The 17,552-nt window shown below is 49.9% G+C and overlaps 2 protein-coding genes across 9 annotated transcripts in view; both read left to right on the plus strand.

Annotated features, from left to right (window-relative positions):
- MAPKBP1 (mitogen-activated protein kinase binding protein 1) overlaps nt 1-6,594 on the plus strand; it is an 85,594-nt gene extending 79,000 nt beyond the window's left edge. For 4 of the 7 annotated variants that reach the window (XM_060175040.1, XM_060175042.1, XM_060175044.1 and 1 more), the window contains exons 27-31: nt 42-144; nt 401-684; nt 907-1,500; nt 1,870-1,955; nt 4,611-6,594. In XM_060175040.1, the coding sequence (XP_060031023.1) occupies nt 42-144; nt 401-684; nt 907-1,500; nt 1,870-1,955; nt 4,611-4,838 (1,295 nt within the window). In that variant the 3' untranslated portion in view covers nt 4,839-6,594. Of the gene's footprint in view, nt 1-41; nt 145-400; nt 685-906; nt 1,501-1,869; nt 1,956-4,610 lie in introns of those variants that run through there. The other 3 variants (XM_007536329.3, XM_060175045.1, XM_060175046.1) reach the window with 3 other exon arrangements.
- A 14-nt stretch (nt 6,595-6,608) lies between these two features.
- JMJD7 (jumonji domain containing 7) lies at nt 6,609-17,231 on the plus strand. 2 transcript variants are annotated; one of them, XM_060175050.1, is made up of 8 exons: nt 6,609-6,729; nt 14,519-14,672; nt 14,752-15,005; nt 15,380-15,436; nt 15,960-16,055; nt 16,271-16,347; nt 16,560-16,719; nt 16,798-17,231. In XM_060175050.1, exons 1-8 carry the CDS (start codon nt 6,666-6,668, stop codon nt 16,842-16,844), a joined length of 909 nt encoding a protein of 302 aa, XP_060031033.1. In that variant the 5' UTR covers nt 6,609-6,665; the 3' UTR covers nt 16,845-17,231. The 2 variants fall into 2 exon arrangements, with proteins under 2 accessions (XP_060031033.1, XP_007536400.1); XM_007536338.3 differs by having other exon boundaries at nt 16,817-17,231.
- The last annotated feature ends 321 nt before the right edge of the window (nt 17,232-17,552 follow it).

Genomic DNA, 17,552 nt, shown 5'->3' on the forward strand with positions numbered 1-17,552 from the left:
TTGGGGAGCAAGAGCTGGGATGTGTTTGCCTCATTCCCTAGTTACTGTCACCACGGCAGGAAGCCCAGTTCAGGTGCCGGATCGGACTGAGTCTCAAAGCATCTCTGCACGCTTCCTGTTGCAAATGCAGACTCCTTCACTCAGGTACTGCTCCTCAGTGCCTGCTCTCCCAAAAGGACCTTGGAATGTCCTGGATTCTCAGAGCTCCCTGGGGTCAGCATGCAGCCCTCTTCCCTCCTAGTGGGGTCTTGCTATACAAATGTGGGAGCAGTCATCATGGCCCAACCCTGTGCCTGCCCTTACCACCTAGCTACTCTAGTGCTGCGAGCTGCTTCCTATCTTGGCAGGGAAGATCCCTGAACCCTTTTCTAGGCCTCCCTCTCTTATCTCCTCCCTGTAGGGAACCATCTCCAGCCTCCTTAAACCTGGCACTGATGTCAAGATCAGTTCAGGTACCACAGGCTCCCAGGCAACAGCCAAGCCACATCAGTGCCACTCCTCCTGGAGCACCCCCTGAGGTGGAGCACTCCCCTGGAAACACATGCCCCCAGCAGACAGCCCCTGTGTTATTGCCACGACGCCGTCTCAGCCAGGAGTACAACTGGGCCCCCAAGAGAGTGGACATAGCTACCCCCCAAGGTGGATTCCAGAAAGCCCAGTCTGTGCAGAGTCTGGCACCACAGGGTGAGGAGCCTGGTGGGTGAAGCTCTTGGGTATGGGCAGTGGACACTTGGGCCTGATAAAGGACGGGGCCCTGAGGGAGTATTGATGAGTCCCTGTGCTGGCCACTTGGCATGTGGGGATCCATTGGTGTGTGCACAGGGGGCATCAGCTGCTAGGGACTGAGTATACTATGCAGGTCACTTCCTCCCACATGAACTGCATAGATCTCTGACTTCTCTACAGATATGGCCCCTCCAGCAAACCTACTATTGTCACGGGAGATGGACACCCAGGGCCGGCGCTTCCTGCCCCAGGCTGACAACCACCTGTCCCAGCCCCACTTCTATCAGATACCTAGTCCCAGTTCCAAGACCAAGATACCCCGGAGCTTCTCTGTTGGGGATAACCTGGGTCTGGCTGTTGAACCTCAAGCTCTTGCCCCCATCCAAGCCTCAACACTGAGCAAGAAGATCCTGCCTAGCCGGGCTCACCTGGTCCTAGACATCCCAAAGCCACTGCCAGAATATCCTACCCTGACCACCTTCTCTTCCACAGCCAAGGGCCGGGCTGCTGGTGAGGTCCAGCAGCCAGGCTGCTCAGCAGACCTCAGGAAGGCCCACAGTACATCTGAGAGGCCAGGCTATTCAGGGGAGGGTGTGACTCCCAAGCTTAGAACAGAGTGGCAGACTCAGCCTGGGCCCAGTAGCCCCTGTGTCCAGCAAGTGTCAGCAAACAGCCTCCTCCCAGGTCCTGGGAACATGCAGCCCCCATCCCCTGAGGAGGCACCTGGCCCTATAGAGTGTGCCAGGCCAGGGGCAGCCCCGACCCATGACTCAGGTATGCACAACACTCAGCTTTCCTCTCCGCCCAGTCTTCTCTTGTCTCTGCTGGCCCATCTCTGCCTCCATCCCATTTCTGTGTGTACAGCCTCTGGTATTTTCCTGTCCTGTCTGCTCCTGTCTTGTCCATAAGTCACACCCCTGATGGTGAGACACTTGCCAGCTTTCATGCTCTCACCCTGTGACCCCTACTGGTCCCTTCTGAACCCCTCCCTAAATTGTTTTCTGTGTAGTGTTGGAGGGTATTGAGGGCTAGTGGAGGAGGTGCAGTGTTGGGGTGGGCCACTCCTGTTCTGAATACCCCTGGGAGGGAGGTCAACTAAGGCATCTTTGCTGGGTCTTACTCAGCTATCTCTGATCCTCTCAGAGCCAGCTGTGAGCCTGGAGCAGTGTGAACAGCTTGTGGCAGAGCTCCAGGGCAATGTCCGCCAGGCTGTGAGGCTCTACCACTTGGTAAGTGTACACACCCACATTGGGCAGTGCACTGGGTATGGTTGGTGTTTTAGACAGCTGAGTGTCTAGAGCAATAATGATAAGGTGGGTGATGCCATTGAGAAAGCCTGGCACAGGGGGTCAGACAGTGGTGCACTGGGTTAAGGGCATGGAGTATGAAGCACAAGGACCCGCTCAAGGATCCTGATTCAAGCCCCCAGCTTCCCACTTACAGAGGGGTCGCCTCACAAGTGGTGGAGCAGGTCTGCAGGTGTCTCTCTGTCTCTCTCCTTCCCCTCTCAATTTCTCTTTGTTCTATCCAATAAAAATGAAAAATGGCGGGAGTTGGGCTGTAGTACAGCGGGCTAAGCACAGGTGGCGCAAAGCACAAAGACCGGCATAAGGATCCCGGTTCGAGCCCCGGCTCCCCACCTGCAGGGGAGTCGCTTCACAGGCGGTGAAGCAGGTCTGCAGGTGTCTATCTTTCTCTCCTCCTCTTTGTCTTCCCCTCCCTCTCTCCATTTCTCTCTGTCCTATTCAACAACAACAATAATAACTATAACAATAAAAAAAACAAGGGCAACAAAAGGGAATAAATAAATAAAAATTAAAATTAAAAAAATAAGAAAAAAAAGAAAACTGGCTACCAGGAGCAATGGATTCATAATGCAGGCCACCTAGCCCCAGCGATAACCCTGGAGGCAAAAAAATTATAGAAAGCCTGGTGCATAGGCAAGTGAGTTTAGAACTCAGGTCAGGGGGGTCGGGTGGTAGCACAGCAGGTTAAGTGCATGTGACGCAAAGTGCAAGGACCACCATAAGGATCCCGGTTCGAGCCCTCAGCTCCCCACCTCCAGGGGGGTCGCTTCACAGGCAATGAAGCAAGTCTGTAGGTGTTTATCTTTCTCTCCTCCTCTCTGTCTTCCCCTCCTCTCTCCATTTCTCTCTGTCCTATCCAACAATGAACGACATCATCAACAACAATAATAACCACAACAAGGCTACAACAACAAGGGCAACAAAAGGGGAAAAAATGGCCTCCAAGAGCAGTGGATTCATGGTGCAGGCAATGAGCCCAGCAATAACCCTGGAGGCAAAAAAAAAAGAACTCAGGTCAGGTCAGCAGGCTTGGAATTTCTTTATTTCTTCCTTAGACTTTTTAATTTTTAAAGATTTATTTATTAACATGAGAGAGAACTAAAGCATCACTCTGGCACATGCAGTGCTGGGGATTTGAACTCAAGACTTTCTGCTTTTAAGTATAACACTCTAGAGTTCCTGAAGTTGATGCTGTGGACAAAACATTGGACTCTCAAACTGAGATCCTGCGTTCAGGTCCTGGCATCCATATGCTAGTGATGATCTGTTTGTTTTCTCTATTTCTTATTGACAAATCTTAAGCTAAAATAAGCAAACAACAACAAAAAAAATATGTTTAACATTAGCTACTGCACCACTTCCCTGGCCGTATCTCTTTTTGTTAAAAAAAAAAATAAAAAGTAGGGAGTCGGGCAGTAGCTCAGCAAGTTAAGTGTACATGGTGCAAAGCGCAAGGACTGGCATAAGGATCCTGGTTTGAGCCCCCAGCTCCCCACCTGCAGGGGAGTCGCTTCATAGGTGGTGAAGCAGGTCTGCAGGTGTCTTTCTCTCTCCCTCTCTGTCTTCCCCTCCTCTCTCTATTTCTCTCTGTCCTATCCAACAACGACAACAATAGTAACTATAACAATAAAACAACAAGGGCAGCAAAAGGGAAGAAAGAAAAAATAATAATAAAATAAAATAAAAAGTCCTCATTAGTCAGAAATTGAGAGGGAGGGAGAGGAAATAGGTGGTGAAAGGAGGGAGGGAGGGAAGGAGAGAGAGGACTGCATACAATATCAAGAATTGAACTTGGGGGGGGTCGGGCAGTAGCACAGAGGGTTAAGTGCACGTGGCCTGGCGTAAGGATCCCAGTTCGAGCCCCTGACTCCCCACCTGCAGGGGAGTCGCTTCACAGGCAATGAAGCAGGTCTGCAGGTGTCTATCTTTCTTTCCCCCTCTCTGCCTTCCCCTCCTCTCTCCATTTCTGTCTGTCCTGTCCAACAATGAACAACATCAACAACAATAATAATAACCACAACAAGTCTACAACAGCAAGGGCAACAAAATGGGGGGGTGGCCTCCAGGAGCAGTGGTGCAGGCACTGAGCCCCAGCAATAACCCTGGAGGCAAGAAAAATAAATAGATTTAAAAAAAGATCTGAGAGTCCAGTGTTTTATCCACTATGCCACATGCTGGGCCACTGTTCATTTTTGACTGAAAGCTAAGCTCATCAGGAAGTAGAGACCATATGTCCTGTTTTCTAAGGACAAATCCAAGTTATACCTGTTGCTCCAGGTGTAATTATCTCTAGTAACCCTTTTCATGGACCAAGCCTCAAAAAAGGAGAGAGGAGCTGCTAACATGTGTAGGTAGTGCTATGGTCTGATGGCTTTCCCCTTTGGGGCCACCTGCAGAAACTGTCCAAATCCTCTGGTCTAGTCAGACTGGGTATGCTTGCTATGTTGCAGTCCCAGCAACCCCCACCTTGGCATGCAGTTTCTGACAGGCTAGGCCTAGGCGGGGTCCCTCCCTTTTGTACTTCCAATGACAACCCCTCCACTGTTTCTCCAAGTCATTTCTGGGGTTCTCTTGCAGGTAGCTGCTTGCAAGACACCCTCAGCAGAGCAAAGTCGCATCACACAGCTACTCAGAAACACTTTCTCTTCGGTGCGTCAGGAACTGGAAGCATTGTCTGGGGAAGTATTGGCCAGCCCAGGAGGGAGCCCTGGAACTGTGGGGGTTGAGCAGACACAGGCCCTTCTAGAGCAATACTCAGAACTGCTGCTTCGAGCTGTGGAGCAGCGCATGGAACGCAGAGTCTGAATTCCAGAAGTCTATCTGGGATAAGAGCTCCACCTTGTCTGTGCTGCAGCCCTGCCTCCACTTGCCATCTGTGGGGACACTTGGGGTGGACAGCAGGGATTAGTGCTCAGAGGGGAGATGGCTTCTCCAGTTCTCCTCACGGGGCCCCTGTATTTATTAATTTATTTCCCTGACTGTTGCCTCACTGTTTTGGACTCCTGCCCCCATAGCCCCTTCAGTGGCTCATGCAGGGGTAGGTCTTGAGTCTTTTGTCACCTTGGTGCTGTGAGCATCCTGCTCCATCTGAGGGAATTGAGAAGGGCTGGCCCTCTCTCAGAAGCCATGTGAAATTACTGCAGGGATCAGCTCCCTGGGGTGGAGCACATACAGGGTATTTAGTGGGCTGGAGGTGAGCTGTGGGGGTAATGTATGCAGAACCCTTCACCTCTACCTCCACTTCCCCTCCCATACTAGCTGCATTCCCCTGGCTGCCAGAGAAAGCCGCCTCTCTGCAGAGCCCTCTGGCCCTCCAGGGCATTCCCAGCCACCAAGAGGCTTGTACTATCAAGTCCTGAGCCCTACATTCCGGTCCCCACCCTCCCCAAGAGGGTCCTTGTATTGTGTGTCTTTCTGTGCTTCCCTCTCTCCTGGTCAGAGCTTATGGAGCCAGTCATGGGTCATTGCTGCGGGACAGTAAGTCCTCTGCTGGTCTCCTTCCCCTGTCCCCTGAGCCTTCCCTGTTCTCTGTCCTATCCCCTCAGCAGGCTGCTGGAGCAGAGCCCACTTCCCTGTAGCCCGAGTGACTTCCCTCACAGTTTACAGGGCACCAGTCCACTCTAAGGACCTTGACCACAGGCACAGCTGAGTGTTCACTGCTAGAGCACTTGCTTGACTGGCTGTGCACCTGGCCATGTCTCACATTCTTCACCACCCTGGCTTACACAGACTGCCTCTCACCAAAAAAAGGCAGCACACACCAAGCCTAACTGCTGGATTATGGATTGACTGGTAGCCTCTAGGGTACATGATTCAAGGAGAAACCTCAAAGATAGTTCTGGGCATCCTGGTGGTCACAATACTGGAAAATGGAGGAGGGAGGCATGCAGTACTGCAGCTGGGGTACTGAGATGCACTGATGATATGGCAGGTAGGACAGGTAAGTGATAGAGGTTAGGGGACAGTAGAATGAGGACAGTTGGGGGAAAGGGGACACATGAGGTAGATTAGGACTGAGTAGTAAAGCAGCTGTAGGAGAATTAGGGTGGAGAGCTGTGACTCCAGGTTCTTCTTCAGAAAGCTTGACCACAGCTACAAGTCACACACCTCCTCACTCTGGATATGATGAGCCACCTGCTTGTTGGCTCTAGGAAGACTGACACAGAAATTGCATCCAGTAGGGCCCAGCTGTCTCCACCAGCATATGTGCTAAATTGGTGGAGGCCCCTTCACTTCTCTAACAGACCTTGACCCCAGGACTCCATGAAGGTGGCCTCACCCCATGGGACACACCCCTTCTGTCCCCAAACTGGCACACAGTGCGGCTGTGGTGAAAGGGGGGGTAGCCTGGCGTCCCTTCTGCCCTCCTGCACAGCCTGTGACCAAGGCCCTTGCATGTCTAGGCTGGCTGCCCTCCTACGCGTGGAAGACCCTTATTTATGACTTTTGTACTTTGTCCAGATCATGGTGCGCCCCTCCTCAGGCCTCAGGGCAGAGGCTGTTTTTAGCAGATCAGTTTGTACTGACGTCTGAATCATTAATAAACACAATCATTTGTTAACACCGCGTGCACTCCAGCAAGGTCTCCAGGAGGGGCGGGCCCTCCAGGAGGGGGTGGGGCACGTAGGCGTCATGGCGGACGCGGCTCTGGGTGCGGTGCGCAGGCAATTACGAGAGTTCCCGGCTGCGGCGAGGGGTGAGTGGCATGTCCTGGAGGCTGTGGCGTCCCCGCGCCAGACATAAAACGACCTCAAGCGTGCGGGGGAGGAGATGTTAGCTCGGGGCGCCCTCGGCCCCTTCCTGGGGACCCTTCTCTCTCGCCTCCCGCCCCCGCTCCCCACTTCCCCTGAGAACTCGCCCTCTGCGCCTCCCGGCTCCACCTTTTCGCTTCTCTCCCTCTGCCATTTGGCTCTTCTGGTCTCACTCCTCTCAGAACAGCACATACACATGGTTTTGCAGCCCAGCGCCGCCACCACCCATAGCCTGAGCTGGGTGGGGCCCCGAGGGGACGGAAGGGGAGCTGGAAGACACCTCGGCGTGGAGCGGTGCTTTGTAGCTGGCTACCCCCGGTTGGACCCTAGCACCACATGGCAGTGCCATGGAGCCCCAGGGTGAGGTCAGGAGAGGGGAAATAGCACATGCTGAAGGTCCTGACTCCACAAAGGAGTTTGACTATAAAGAAAATTTTTTTTTCAGGCCTCAGTTTACATCTTTTCAGAAATAACTCTGTACCTACCCACACACACATATGACTATTACTACTTTTCTTATACAAACTGCCTAGCATGCCTCACAGCTTGTACCATAGCATGCCATCAAGCCCTGGCCCCAGTCTTTCACACCTGTGTGCTAGTGCTTTCATTCACTTAACCAGTTCACGGTTGATAAGCATAGAGGTCATTTCCAGCCTATTTGCTAATTTATTATTTTTTTTGCAGACCTTTGAACTGCATGCCTTTATGAACCACTATATACATATATATATATATATATATATATATATATATATTCCCTTTTGTTGCCCTTGTTTTATTGCTGTAGTTATTGTTATTGATGTTGTCGTTGTTGGATAGCACAGAGAGAAATGGAGAGAGGAAGGCAAGCCCTAACCCTAACCCTATTTTCAATACAGTTGCAGTGAACACTTTGAATATGCACCTTAGTGGTCTGGGAGTTGGCGCAGTGGATAAAGCACTGGACTCTCAAGCATGAATATGCACCTTAGCAAGTACTTTTAAAAAACCTTTATTGAGAGTCTGACAGTAGCGCAGCGGGTTAAGCGCAGGTGGTGCAAAGCGCAAGGACCCGTAAAGATCCTGGTTCTACCCCCCCCCACCCCCCCCCCGCAAGGGAGTCACCTCACAAGCGGTGAAAGAGGTCTGCAGGTGTCTATCGTTCTCCCCCTCTCTGTCTTCCCCTCTCTCCATTTCTCTCTGTCCTATCCAACAACAATGACATCAGTCATAACTACAACAAAAAAGGGCAACAAAAAGGAATAAATAGTTAAAAAAATTTTTTAAAGCTTTATCTTATTCATTGAGAAAGAAAATACAGCAGCAGGGATGGAACTGGGAGCCTCAGGCATACAAATCCTAGTTGTACCAGTGAGGCTATTTCCATTCTTCTGTGTAAAGATTTACTTAATAGAGAAAGAGAAGGGAAACCAGAGCACCGCTCTGGAACACATGATGCCAGGGATCAGATTCAATGCGCCACCCCTTAGACCTCAAAGTTAATTATTTTTTTTAATATTATTTCCCTTTTGTTTCCCTTTTTTGTTGTTGTTGTAGTTATTGTTGTTGATGTTGTCATTGTTGGATAGGACGGAGAGAAATGGAAAGAGATGAGCAATACAGAAGGGAAAGACACTTGCAGACCTGCTTCACTGTGAAGGGACTCCCATGCAGGTGGGGAACCGGGGGCTAGAACCAGGTTCTTTATTCCAGTCCTTGCTGCTTTGCGGGCCACCTGCGCTTAACTCACTGCACTACCACCTGACTCCTGGTTTCTGGTTATTTGTTTTTAATATTAGGTTGTCAGACAATATTAAATGATGCATTCTTTCAAGATTTTATGCAAAAATGCATTATGACTCTTCAACAACCTAATACTTTTTTTTTGATGAGCGGTCTTGAGATGTGTTTGGGTGAAAAAAAACAAAAAAGATAATCACTGTGCAGTTGTCAGGTAAGCACCAAGTTCTATCGATAACCCTGGTGGCAAAAACAAACAGTTTCCATGTGTTTTATTTAATTTTTAATACTTTATTTAAAATTTATTTATCTATTTATTTTTATCTTTATTTATTAGCTGGATAGAGACAGTCAGAAATTGAGAGGGAAGTGGGTGATATAGAGGGAGAGAGGACAGAGAGATACCTACAGCTCTGCATCACCACTTGTGAAGCTTTCCGCCCTGCAGGTGGGGACCAAGGGCTCGAACCCGGGTCCTTGCGCACTGTAACATGGTTACAACCCCAACCCTAACATCGTTACAGGTTAGGGGTTGTTACAGGTTACCACTGTAACATGGTTACAACCCCTAACCATAACCATAACCCTAAACCCTAAACCCTAACCCTAACCCTAATCCTAACCCTAGCCAGGTGGTGGCGCTCAACCAGGTGTACCACCACCTGGCCCCTAAAAAATTTATTTTTAATGAAAGACAGACCAAAGCACTGCTCAACTCTGGTTTTTGGTGGTGCTGGGGATTAAGCCTGGGACCTCAGAGCCTCAGGCATGGGAGTTGTTTGCATAATCATTATGCTGTCCCTCCAGCCCTCCTGGTGTTTTAAGAATTCCAGGAACAGATGGAGATATTTACTGAGCCTAAAATCACCTCCCAGTGTGCCTCGGTGTGACTTTGATGGACTAGCTTGACTGTGAAGGCCCAGTGCCCAACACAGGGCATAAAGGCAAACTAGACTTCAAGACTGAAGACAACAAAATTGGCAACCCCAGGAGGGAGCTCAGTGATAATAGAGTATTGGACTTCCAAACCTGAGGTCCTGAGTTTAATCTTCAGGGTTGCATGTACCCGAGTGATACCCTGGTCCTCTTTTCTCAATAAATCTAAGGGGGAAAAAAGTACAACATCCAGTAGAAAGGCATTCCAGCTGAGTGGACAGTAGGAACAGTCTGGCACCGCCTGGCCAGAGATGGTGGTAAGGGGCAAGCACTAGACAGGAGGAAATCAGACTGGAAGAGTAGGTTGGACCGGATCATGAGCCCTTTGAATGCATGCCAAGGCACTGTTTTGTAAATAGTGGTAAACCATCAAAGGGTTTTTCTCCTGCACATGTGGGAAGATGAGATTATATTTAGGAAGATGACTAGGGTTGGGGTGGGGGCATGCTTTCAGAGAGTGTAGAATTAAGCCAACTTCACTGCAGCAGCCATCCAGCCAGGAAGGGTAAGAGACTTCCAGCCATTAAGTAAATGTTTCATGAGCATCTGTAGCACTGAGTATTCCCCTCTGCCCAGGGGATGGGTGACATCTGACTTCATGGAATATATATATATATATATATATATATATATATATATATATATATATATATATATCCTCCAGGGTTATTGCAAGGGCTCGGTGCCTGCACTACAAATCCACTGCTCCTGGAGGCCATTTTTCCACTTTTGTTGCCATTGTTGTTTATCGTTGTTATTATTGTTGTTGTTGCTATCATTGTTGAATAGGACAGAGAGAAATTGAGAGAGGAGGGAAGATGGGAGAGAAAAGACAGACACCTGCAGACCTGCTTCACCACTTGTGAAGCGACCCCCCTGCAGGTAGGGAGCTGAGGGCTTGAACTGGAATCCTCACTCTGGTTTTGTGCTTCACGAAGCATGTGTCCTTAACCTGCTATGCCACCGCCTATCCCCCATGGAGTTTATATTCTAGAAGATAGATCAAACAGTTGAGATATGTGGATAGTCTGTTAATGATGGATGGTAGGGATGAAAAAGAGAAGGTATAAGGATTGTTGGGGGGGGGTAGGTGGTGATTTAAAGATTTTTATTTATTAAATGGGGGAGAAGGTGCTGAAGGGGGGAGAGAAAGAACCAGAGTATCACTCTGGCACATGTGATATAGGGGATCAAACTTAGGATCTCATGCTTCAGGGTTCAGTGCTTTATGCACAGTGTCACCTCTTAAACACAGGAGCAGGTTATAATTTATTCAATTTTAATAATTTAAAAAAATATTTATTTCCCTTTTGTTGCCCTTGTTGTTTTATTGTTGTAGTTATTATTGATGTAGTCATTGTTGGATAGGACAGAAAGAAATAGGGGAGTAGGGGAAGACAGAGGGGGAGAGAAAGACACCTGCAGACCTGCTTCACCGCCTGTGAAGCGATTCCCCTACAGGTGGGGAGCCTGGGGCTGGAACCGGGATCCTTACACCAGTCCTTGCTCTCTGTGCCACATGCACTAAACCCACTGTGCAACCACCTGACTTCCTTAGTAATTTATTTTTGATGTATGCATGCATGATTCCACTGCTCGAGGTCCAATTTCCCCCCTCGTTTTTCATTATTTCAGATATAGGGAGAGTAAGAGATACCATAGCACTTTAAACCATTCCTGGAGCTTCAAGTGTCATGGTGCATCCATGTGGTCCCAAGGCTTGAACCCCAGCCTTTGTGTGTGGTAAGGTGTGTGTCCAACTAGGTGAGCTGTCTCCCTGTTCCTTCTGTTTATTATTTATTTGCCACCAGGGTTATTGTGGGGCTTGGTTCTTACATTACTCCACTATTCCCAGAGGACTTTTTATTTCTAAATTTATTTTATTATTTCAATGAAGGAGAGATATGCAAATAAAGACACACAGAAGAAGACCAGAGCACTGCTCATTTCTGGCTTATGGTGATTCTGGGGGTTGAACCTGTGACTGCAGAGGCTCAGGCATGAAAGTTTTTTATATAGCTATTATGCTGTCTTCCCAGCCCTTACTCATTTTTTAATAAAAGGTGAGGGACAGAATGAGAAAGAGAAACACCTGTAGCACTGCTCCACTGTTTGTGAAACTTCTTGTATGCAAGGACTAAAAACTTAAATCCAGGTCCTCACACATGATACTATATGTGTTTTATTGGGTGAGCCACTACCTAGCCTCTCCTACCATTTCTGGTTTTAAGATTTATTTTATGAGAAAGAGACCAGATCACCCCACCAATCTGGCATATGTGGTACTGGGGGTCAAATCTAAGACCTCACACTTGCCAGTCCTGTGCTCAACCTGCTAAATAAACCTCTTCCCCACCTATGTCAGATTGTAATTTTATAAAAGGATGGTCAGGGAGGGAACTTCATCAGTGACATAAGCAGATCACAAGGGGGTAGTTAGCAGAGGAAAGGAGGAGGAGGACATAGAATGAACAGGATGTCAAGACAGTCAATAAAGTGACAGATGTGGCCTGGGAGGTAACACAGTGGATAAAGTTGGACCCTCATGTATGAGATCCTAAATTTAATCTCCAGCATTGAGTGTGCCAAAGTGATGTTCTGGTTCCCACCTCCACCATTAAAAATTAATATTGAGGGGAGAGTCGGGTGGTAGCACAGTGGGCTAAGCGCACATGGCGCAAGGTGCAAGGACTGGCATAAGGATCCCGGTTCGAGCCCCCAGCTCCCCACCTGTAGGGGAGTCGTTTTCTCTCCCTCTCTCTGTCTCCCCTCCTCTCTCGATTTCTTTCCCCTGTAGGCTATGGTAGCCTGAGGGCTTTTAAACTATCAATAGGCTTCTTGGCTTAATCAATGACTCCTGACCAAGAGATAAAGCAGGGTGTGGCAGAGATAATCCAGTGGTTATGCAAAGAGACTTTCACAGCCCTTCAGCTATGTCACCGAAGTATAGGTCTTCTCCTGAGTTTCCCAGTTAGATCTCTGTGCCCTGGTGTCCCTCCCTGTTGCTGCTCCAGATTCTGAGGGTAGTAGCAATGGAGACTCAGAGTTGTACTTGGTGAGTCTCTGGGGAGTCCTTTCCTCCCTTCAGCTGTCCCCTTGTTGGTGGAGCAGACTGGAGGTGGTGTCTCCACTGACAAACTGTCGAACTGTTAGCAGTCACTTAATCTCTCCTTAGGCCCCTCTCTCCTCTCTGTCACCAGCCACGCGTGTTTGTACTCACGGGTGATTTACTGGGTTTCTGTGGTCATTCTAGTCCTGTCTTGTTTCGGTCCGGGTGGTCTCCTTTGGTATTCCTAGTTGATCCAGGAGAGGAGAGGAGAGGAGAGAAAGCGATCTGCTGCTCGTAGCTCCGCCTCCGGAAGTTGAATCCTCTCTCGATTTCTCTCTGTCCTATCCAACAACAATGACAGCAACAACAATAATAACCACAACGATGATAAAACAACAAGGGTAACAAAGGGGGGAAAAATGGCCTCCAGGATCAGTAGATTCATGATGCAGGCACTGAGCCCCAGCAATAACCCTGGAGGCAAAAAATAATAATAATAATAATATTGAGGTTGGGGGGGAAGGTTCAGGTCCTAGAACATGATGGTAAAGGAGGACCTAGAGGGAGTTGTATCGTTCTGTGGAAATGTTATGCATGTATGCACTATTGTATTTTACTGTTGACTGTAAACCATTAATCCCCCAATAAAGAAATTTTAAAAAATTTTAAAGGAAAAAATAAAAAGTAATATTGGGGGTTGGGTGGTGGTACACCAGGTTAAGTGCACATGGCGCGAAGCACAAGGATGAGCACAGTGATCCCAGTTTGAGCCCCCAGCTGCCCACCTGTAGGGGTCACTCACAGGTGGTGAAGCAGGTCTGCAGGTGTCTGTCTTTCCTCCTCGTTGTCTCTCTCCATTTCTCTCTGTCCTATCCAATAACAATACAATAATAACAATGACAAAATGGAAAAAATGGCCGCCAGGAGCAGTGGATTCGTAGTACAGGCACTGAGCCCCAGCGATAACCCTGGAGGTAAAAAAAAATCAGTCAATAAATACTAAAAAAAAAAAAAAAGAAGAAATGGCATTAGTGACACAGGCCAGGGTAATGACCACATAGGTGTCACACAAGACACCCCTAGCATGAGCATGGGGATGTGTCTCACCAAGATGACAGCCAAACCCTGCGCCTTTCCTCCTGTGGCCTCCTAAGGCCGTACATCTCTTCCTGGGTTCTCAGCATCTTGAGATTTTTTTTTTTTTTCCTCCAGGGTTATTGCTGGGCTCGGTGCCTGCCCCATGAATCCACCGCTCCTGGAGGCCATTTTTTCCACCTTTTGTTGCCCTTGTTGTTGTAGCCTCGTTGTGCTTATTATTTTTGCCATTGTTGATGTTGTTTGTTGTTGGATAGAACAGAGAGAAATGGAGAGAGGAGGGGAAGACAGAGAGGGGGAGAGAAAGACACCTGCAGACCTGCTTCACTCCCCTGCAGGTGGGGAGCCCGGGGTCTCAAACCGGGATCCTTAAGCCGGTCCTTGCGCTTTTGCACTTTGTGCCACATGCGCTTAACCCACTGCGCCACCGCCGGACCCACTTACATCTCCATTTTGACTCAGCAGGGGACTAAGAACATGCTAGGTGCTCAAGAAATAGGACCTAAACCTGGAAGGTGGTGCAGGGGCTAAAGTGTTGGGACTCTCAAGCATGACATCCTGAGTTCAGTTGCTGGCATTACATATGCCATATCCTCATTAATTAGTAAATAAATATTAATAAAAAAGAAAGAAAAAAAGAAATTGTAGGGTTGCTTTCCAGAACCAAGAGCCACAGTGGCCTGTGGCCTCAGTGGCTCTTCGTGGATGTTGGTCTGGCCCTGTGGAGTGGGTGAGTTGTATGCTGGTGGCAGCCCCTGGCCCTGTGCATGCTCATGGTTCATCCTGGTGTGTCTATGTACTCTCCTAGTCTTCATCCAGGTTCCTTTGTCCTGTGGTCACTGCCCAGTGACGGTGGCCTGCCAGAGAGCTTCCTGGCTTGGATGGCGGGATGGGAGCTGGGTGCTGTGGCTTCACTGGATTTCCTTTCGCAGAACTCAGCCTGCCTCTTGCCGTGCCCTACCTGGAGGCGCCCCCAACACCACTGCAATTCTACCGGGACTGGATCTGCCCCAACCGGCCCTGCATCATCCGCAATGCTTTGCAGCACTGGCCGGCGTTGCACAAGTGGTCCCTCCCCTACCTCAGGTGGGGTGGTCTGGGTCAGGCAGGGGCTGGGTTGCAGGCCACGGGGCCGTGAATATGAATTGACTATCCTCTCCTCCAGGGCTACAGTGGGCTCCACGGAGGTGAGTGTGGCTGTGACACCGGATGGTTATGCAGATGCTGTGCGGGGGGACCGCTTTGCCTTGCCCGCCGAGTGCCGCCTGCCCCTGAGCCGTGTGCTGGATGTGCTGGAGGGCCGGGCCCAACATCCAGGTGTATTGTACGTGCAAAAGCAGTGCTCCAACCTGCCAACTGAGCTGCCCCAGTTGCTGCCTGACCTGGAGCCCCATGTGCCCTGGGCCACTGAGGCACTGGGTAAGGACCTAGGGATCAGGTCACTGGCCTCGTGGCTTCTCATTGACCCCACAGTGTTCAGTGGAGACCCCAGGCCTGGACTTTATCTCAATGAACCATTTAAGGCTGCTGCCTTCTGTTCCAGGGGTGGAGGTCCCCCCCAACCTGTCTCCCTGGGCCCCCCCCCCCCTTTTTTTAAAACCAGCACACTGCTCAGCTCTGGCTTGTGTGGGGGAATTGAAGCTGGGACTTTGGAGCCTCAGGCATGAGAGTCTCTTTTCATAACCATTATGCTGTCTACCCTCACCCTCTCCTTGGTGCTGGCATCACCATTATTCCCAGCCTGGCCCTCAGAGACTTCATCTTCTGAACTACCTCTTTCCTCTGGCCTGTAGGTAAGATGCCCGATGCTGTGAACTTCTGGCTGGGGGATGCGGCTGCAGTGACATCTTGTAGGTGTTGAGACTATAGGTGGGGGTTAGAGGGGAGGAGGTGCCTAAGAGTGGAAGGTGGGACCTAGGTGAAGGTTGGGCTGATAGTTTAAAGATATCTTTCCCATTTCACCAAAAAAAGACATTAATTTATAAGAGCAGAGAATTAAAGCATCAATCACTCTCGCACTTCAGATGCTCTATGTACTGTGCTACCTTCCAGGCCCATGTTCTAAGATTTCTTTGGGATCTGGGGACCCCCGGCATGAAGGGAAGGTATTGTGGCATTAGAGGCAGAGGATGCTTTTTTTGTCTCAGTCACTAGACAGCTCTCTTGAGGCTACCTGAGTAGGGGTGAAGGTAGGAATGCCCTGTTGGCATGAGTTCCCAGTCAGTGGAGTGATCTAGGCCTGGTGAGCTGCCTGCTATGACCTCTGCACTTCTCTGCCAGACCATATACCATCTTGGGTTACAAGGCCCCTTTCTTGCATCCCCATCCACACCCTCCCCCATGACTCTGACTCTTTACCTCTTCTGTTGGCAGTACATAAGGACCATTATGAAAATCTCTACTGCGTGGTATCAGGAGAGAAGCACTTCCTGTTGCACCCCCCCAGTGACCGGCCCTTTATTCCTTACGGTAGGGGGAGGGGTGCAACCTGCAGGGCTGGGGAGCAAGTAGTTAGTGACAGAGGCTGGTGAGTGCCCTGGGCAGGCAGATGCCCCAGGCTTGGAGTGGGAACAGTGTCTCTGTTGCACTGGGACCACAGCCCTTTTGCCCTGTACCCTAGGGACAGGTGGGTGTTGTCTATAGGCCCAGGCCATATGAGGACCCCCATCTTTCCTATTCTATAGAGCTGTACAAGCCGGCAACCTACCAGCTGACTGAAGAAAGCTCCTTTAAATTGGTGGATGAAGAGGCTATGGAGAAGGTGCCTGCCTGGTTCCTGGACCCTGGGGAGGGTGGGTGTGGGAGTCCAGATTCTGAACTGCAGGTACAGAACTGGGGACATGGCGCCTTGACCTGAAAGATTGCTCAGCCCTAGCCTCTAGTGCTGAACAGGGCAGGGGCCTTGGTTTCTGCCTTCAGAAAGCACAGAGCTAGGTACCCAAGGCTGCTCCCTGACATCTGCCATATCCCCAGGTGCCCTGGATCCCTCTGGACCCCTTGGCTCCAGATTTGACTCGGTTCCCCAGTTACAGTCAGGCCCAGGCCCTACGCTGTACTGTACAGGCTGGTGAGCTACTCTACCTACCATCCCTGTGGTTCCATCACGTCCAACAATCCCATGGCTGTATTGCTGGTGAGGCTATGCTCAGGGTACCTGGGGTGGAGGGGCAGAGGGGGGGAGCTACAGGCTAGGAGGACCTACCCCACTCAGGTCTTCCCTTTGCCCACAGTGAATTTCTGGTACGACATGGAGTATGACCTCAAGTACAGTTACTTCCAGCTGCTCGACTCCCTCACCAAGGTCTCAGGCTTTGAAACAGAGCCTTGGTGAACAGTGCCAAGTTCAAGTTCAACTCTTAACAGATCATGCCCTTATGGGCCAGGCTCTTTCTTGAGGCACCTGGGGCATGCTGGCTGCCAGCCCAGCACAGCTTAGGGTCAGCAATATTTAGGAGGTGGCCCAGCAGGTCTGGGTGCAGGCGCCCAGGAAATTGCCATATAGGTGATGAAGCAGAGCCTCAGCAAAGCTTGACATATGGTGCATGACAAGCCAGAAGTACCAGTGCTCCTGCTGTGAGTGAATGGGGACACTGTCACCTGAAGCAGCATGGATAAGCGTTTCATTAAAGGAGGCTGTGACCTGTGTGTTCTGAGTCTCTTGTGTTCTGCTGAGGGCTGGTAGGCAGAAACTTCAGGGTGATGGGAGAAGTAGTATAGTGATTATGTAAAATGTCTTTCATGCCTAAGGCACCAAGGTCCCAGTTTTAATCCCCAACACCACCATAAATTGGAGCTTAGAAGTTGTCTACAGGAGTTGGGCGGTAATGCAGTGGGTTAAGCGCACATGGTGCAAAGCGCAAGGACTGGCGGAAGGATCCCGGTTCGAGCCCCCGGCTCCCCACCTGTGGGGGAGTCGCTTCACAGGCAGTGAAGCAGGTCTGCTTTCTGTCTGTCTTTCTCTCCCCC

This window comes from Erinaceus europaeus, chromosome 16, assembly GCF_950295315.1.
Source record: "Erinaceus europaeus chromosome 16, mEriEur2.1, whole genome shotgun sequence".
Taxonomy (NCBI): Eukaryota; Metazoa; Chordata; class Mammalia; order Eulipotyphla; family Erinaceidae; genus Erinaceus; species Erinaceus europaeus.

Coding starts and splice junctions, on each gene's coding strand:
- JMJD7 (XM_007536338.3), top strand. CDS start 6,666: ATGGCGGACGCGGCTCTGGGTGCGGTGCGCAGGCAATTACGAGAGTTC. Junction 15,006..15,379: donor CTGGGCCACTGAGGCACTGG/GTAAGGACCTAG, acceptor TCTGGCCTGTAG/GTAAGATGCCCGATGCTGTG. Junction 16,348..16,559: donor ATGAAGAGGCTATGGAGAAG/GTGCCTGCCTGG, acceptor CCATATCCCCAG/GTGCCCTGGATCCCTCTGGA.